The 5,386-nt window shown below is 33.5% G+C and overlaps 1 protein-coding gene across 4 annotated transcripts; it reads right to left on the bottom strand.

Moving 5' to 3' along the window:
• Positions 1–724: 724 nt before the first annotated feature.
• On the bottom strand, positions 725–4,487 carry LOC142540969 (putative arabinosyltransferase ARAD2). 4 transcript variants are annotated; one of them, XR_012819190.1, is made up of 4 exons: positions 4,381–4,487; positions 2,775–4,102; positions 1,836–2,414; positions 725–1,290 (listed from the first exon to the last, which is right to left on the bottom strand). XR_012819190.1 is itself a non-coding variant. In XM_075647485.1 (4 exons), exons 2-3 carry the CDS (start codon positions 3,729–3,731, stop codon positions 1,905–1,907), a joined length of 1,467 nt encoding a protein of 488 aa, XP_075503600.1. In that variant the 5' UTR covers positions 3,732–4,102; positions 4,381–4,487; the 3' UTR covers positions 725–1,290; positions 1,860–1,904. The 4 variants fall into 4 exon arrangements, 2 of the variants coding, with proteins under 2 accessions (XP_075503600.1, XP_075503599.1); XR_012819191.1 differs by having other exon boundaries at positions 725–1,380; XM_075647485.1 differs by having other exon boundaries at positions 1,860–2,414.
• Between the last annotated feature and the right edge of the window lie 899 nt (positions 4,488–5,386).

The following is a 5,386-nucleotide window of genomic DNA, read 5'->3' on the forward strand; positions in this document are numbered from 1 at the left end:
TTTTTCCCTTGTGATCTTTCTACAACATCAACATAATAAATAGGAAATATAATAAATAATAATAAATAGGAAATATTATAAATAATATATGTTTATTTTTTTGAGATTTTAATTATATATTTTCTCAATTTCAATCTTAGCCAATTATCTTTGGTTTTTTTGTTGTTGTAATTGTAGTTTTTTTTTCCGACATGATGTTAATGTGTCACCAGTGCGCTGATGATGTGACACCTTATTAAAAAGGACAATATCAGCCAAAATTTGGAACATAAAAAAAATTAAGGATGAAATTTAATAATATAAATTAACAAAATCGAAAAAAAAATACAAGACCAAAAATATAATTTTGTTCAATTAATAATGTTTTAGTTTTAAAAAAACATAATTAATAAGGAGTATACGGTTTCACGAATCTTTATCTTTGAGACGGGTCAATCCTACCAATATTCACAATAAAATATAATACTCTTAGTATAAAAAATAATACTTTTTAATTGATGATCCAAATAAGATATCCGTCTCACAAAATACGACCCGTCAAACCGTCTCACACAAGTTTTTACCATTAATAATGTAATGATCGCTTAAACGCCTCGCGGGCGACTTGAGGTCCTTGCAATTTATATACAAAAAAAATTTACTTCTCCATTTTTTCCACAGACCACACATTCAGATGTATCATGCACGTATCATAACTATGGAATCTTAAGGTAAGTAATAATAATAAAACGCTTGAAGCAAACACATGAATTTGAACCATTTTTGGTAACATTATCCTCCAATTTTTTGAAATTGGTCTAAAAGCGCAAAGGCAAAAAAGACAATGATTGTTAAATGTGAGGAACCGAGGCAAGATTCTTGGCTTCTAAACAATGATGTTTTCCAACATTCTTTTATTCAAACCTGTCAGCTTATTCTAAAACAGTTTCCTATTGCTACTTTGACAGGCTCGTGATTGGGATAAATCTTCTCTAAATGTTATGGGACCCCTTCGTGCTTTATTCCTTTAACCACACAAGAAAACAAGATGCAAATATGGCATTAGAAACACAAAGAGCACAGTTCAAGACACAACAAATATTCTTTCATCATTCTTTTTTTTTCGACAAGAAGTTTTTGTAGTGCAAAATATGAGCCGCTTGACTCGCAAGATCATCATCCGTCTCATATTTTTTTGTGTTGGGTGCTTGTGTATTCGAACGGACCGAGTCTCGGGATCGAGAAGTACCCATATTCCAAATCTTGATGCCTTGCAAGAAATGAATGTGCCTACAGGTATCGCCCCAGCACCTGCAATGAGTTTCGCTTCATATCAGTCGGGAAAAAGAAGGTTTCGACGAGGGCCAGACCCTATTCACAACAAATGTTGATGTATATATGCTGCAAATTCAAAGGCAGAAGTCAATGTAGAGATAATCATGGATGCAGAAAGTAATGGTGATCAATTTTTGTTGCTTCTATGTTTAAACAATTGTTTTTTTTTCTTTTTTCAATTGTTTATGTTGCTTTAAATGAATGCCCTTTGTTAATATAGAAACCTCATTTAATATAACTTGGACAAGTATGCAACGATTATATCAGACATTATGGAATCTTAGTTCAAATCTCCTTTTGATATTTCTCTAGCTTTTGATGATTTTGCCATAATTCTCGTTTGTTAGACCAACTTGAAAATAAGAACCAACAACTTGATCTACAAATTCTAATCAAGAATCCACTATGAAATTTCTCTGAGTAGAAGTTTCACACAATGTGCCTAAAAATGGTATGGTAAAGAGGCAGAGAAATATAAACATGAGAATCAAACTTAGTCTTCATATTTTTCAAGCACTTACCACCAAACTTGTTAATGCAAATACCTTATTTCTGATTCCGAGTGAGCAGTTATGAAGTCAGTTGGTTCCTTAGACAATCTGAGATCTTCTGTACCTATTCTTCCGGTGAACGTTCAACTGAGTGGATGATTTTTTTCGATTGACTGACTGCCAAATCATATCGACAGCATCACACTGCTGACTTGGATATTGGTATTCAAAGTGTTTGCTAACTTCTTTCAGTCTTTCCCACATTTTGGTCCATTTTGCTCGTGTGACACCTCTGAGATAACTCAGGAGGTGACCCTTTTTCACAGCATCAACAGCACGTACAAATATGCAGAATTCTGAATAATCGAGGATGTCTTCAAATGGTAGCTCAATTTCGTCACTAATTATGACAGGAACACAGTGACTCGCAATAGCATCAAATAGACGGTTTGATGAAGGTGTATCTCCAGCTATATTCAGGCAAAATTTGGACGACGACATCCCTTTGCTAGCCTGCTTTATCCCGTTTGCCTGAGCGCTTCCAAATGCAAAGTGTACATCTTTCTCGTCCTTAAGAAGGTAGTATAGTTCTTGTCGAATCACGCCACCCTGAGCACCCAACAAATATCCATGAATACAATAAATTTGTTAGTATTAGTTGTTCCAAGAACTCTAGCGTAAGCTATCTCAGAGCAGGAATATGTGGCAGTTATGATTCAGTTTTCACAAATCTTGGGTGACGAAACAAAAGATAGACGGCCTTATCATTTACACTTTTGATAAGCAAATCCACATTCCCGAAAGCAAAGAAAAAACACATCAAGCACAATTACCATTTGTTATTCAAGCCAGCCATCTAAGGATAAGTGGTAAGCTAATCTGAACCACATGTCATACGAGCATTAATCATAACAAAAACAAATATCAAAAGAGTTTCTTAATAATGGTAAAGTAGATACAGAAACTTACATCTTTCCGATAAATTGCTCCTTGAAAATACACCAACGTGGGTCGTTCACTAAATTTAGCTGAATCCACAGATGGAACTGTCCTTACCATATGCTTGTAAGGAGCAATTATATCCTTGTCAAGGTTTGCTATTTCAACTGGGTATCTCCCAAAATCTGAAAGCAAAAACATTGCTGAACCGAGCTTTTTCCGAGCAACCAGCATACTGTTTGGATGGTGGGCTACAATCAAATGATCCCTCCCACCCAATCGCTTCCACTCTTTCCGACCTTTCAGAAAGTCCACCAGTCGTTCTTGGAGCAACCTATCGACACTTAGCATTTGCTTCCCATGACGATTCGAATGTCGGTTATAACTCAAAGATGAGAAAAATGGAACAAATATTACATCCGATTCGCTTGAATTGTGCACTCTAATTACACCACACGGCCTCGTTACATCTTCAGTAACCGAGGCAAGAAGATCAAGTGTCAGCCAGTACTCTGTACTATGCTGTAAATTTAAACCACCAGGGTAAGATGGGATTGTATTTTTGTAACTCACATTAGGCCATATCTGATTTTTTCCTCCCTTCCAGCCCAATAACCCAAAGTGAAAATCAGTAGGCAAGTCATACATATACACCTTAAGACGAGCCCGACCTTTGTTACATAACTTCCTCTCATACTTCTCCAGTTCCTCTACATTATTCATTGGATTAGAAACTTGATTACCCACTTCTTCACTGGCAATATCTTTTATCTCAAAAGTTTCGGTCAGGGACATGGGAACGTTTGGTTTTGAATAAGTCGATGCATTGTTAACAAAAATAAACCGAAGAACTGTTTTAGTTATGAAAGAATCGTCACTCAACTCAAGAAGGGACAACGAAGAGAGCATCAAAAGCGACACCGAAAATGAGATTAGGAAAGAAAGAAGCCTTGAGGGTAGCATTCTTTTTACTGAAACGGAAGACATCGCTTAATCTTTTAAATTGTGAACAAAATTTATATTTTGTAACCAAGATCAAAGGAAAAGTTACTTTACATATGGATCCTAAATCCCAAATTTCATTTGGCAATCTTCAATAAAAATCTATAAATAAATTTTTTTGGAGCTTACATGCAAAAACCAAAAATCTTGCCGTCACTAAGAGGGATTCAAAAGATATTTGCAAGGTGAGGGATTCCTTAACAAATTTGATATTTTTATTATCCTAATTCCAACAATCACTCGCCTTCTTCATCAACCCCCCAAACAAAAATCAGAACTCAAAAACAATCTCTTGTCACCTCAAAAATCCTCTTTAACACATACGCAAATACAGTAAAAATATCCAAATATTCAACCTGCAGATGTGAAACAAAAACACAGATACCATTTAGTGTTTTCATTATCTACAGCTCCGCAAAAAAAAAAAAAAAAAAAAATTCCGCTCATATATATGCACAAAGACCGGTATTGGTAAAATATGAACAACAATAATACGCCAAGAATCCGTTCAGCCCAGAAATAAACATGTGCATAACAGTAAATGTTTGTTGCTTTTTCATTCATTTGGATCATCAAGATTCATAATTTTTATCGACTGAAAACTGAAAAAAGAAAAAGGTGGCAAAGAAATTACCTTCAGCTAGAGCGGAGAATCTTGCGTATTTCCCAGTCTCTAATCCTCTCTGATACAATTTGTACTACGTATTTATTTTAAATACAAAACAAATTGACTTAAATGCCACAATATATTAATATAAAATATACACGATATTATTTATATAATCAAAGGGGACAACTGGTAGAGTAGGTTGAGAAGGCTATTTGCGTGTCCGCAACTACGTATGACCAATGCGTTTTTCATTATGTGGGTATACGAGCAAAAAATTCACATTTTTTATGTGTAATTTGAATTTTTTTTAAAAAATATTCTGATCTTGTTAACAATAAATTTTTATTTTTAGTCTTGTATTTTGAATTTTTTTTCATTTTTGGTTCTGAACTATGAATTTTTATTTTTAATCGTGTCTCGAATTCAGCTTGTCTTCCGATAAAAAAAAAAACAAAAAACAAAAACGAAAAAAAAAACATACATCTCATTGCCTGCCCGCCTTAAAAACATTCTAATCAATGATCTCGGGAATTTTATGCGACCCTTACTCTAATCAAAAGACTAAAGGCCCCTACTAAAGATACGTCGCCAAACTACGACAAGTTAAATCACAAAAAATGAAAAAATTTACCAGAGTAAAAATGAAAATTCGTCGTAACAAGACAAAAATTTAAATAAAAATATGCAATTTACTATACTAAAAATGCAAATTCAACTTTAAAATGACTAAAAATAGAAAAAAAATGTAAATTACAAACCAAATATATAATTTTCTCGTACATATATACATATATATTTACATTGGGGTAATAGCCAAAATCATCCATCAAGTTAGTCTATTTTATAATTTAGTCATGAAAATAATCGGATTTTAGTTTTGGTACAATAAATTAGGTTGTGTTTTTATTTTTATTCTTTTTTTATAGATTGTTCACTTATTGTCGGATAAGTCAAAATTTTACAGTATCACGTCAGCATTTTCTTACGTCATGTCAATATTTTCACTCCAACAAAAAATATTAAAAACTAA

Source organism: Primulina tabacum, chromosome 3, assembly GCF_025594145.1.
Source record: "Primulina tabacum isolate GXHZ01 chromosome 3, ASM2559414v2, whole genome shotgun sequence".
NCBI lineage: Eukaryota > Viridiplantae > Streptophyta > Magnoliopsida > Lamiales > Gesneriaceae > Primulina > Primulina tabacum.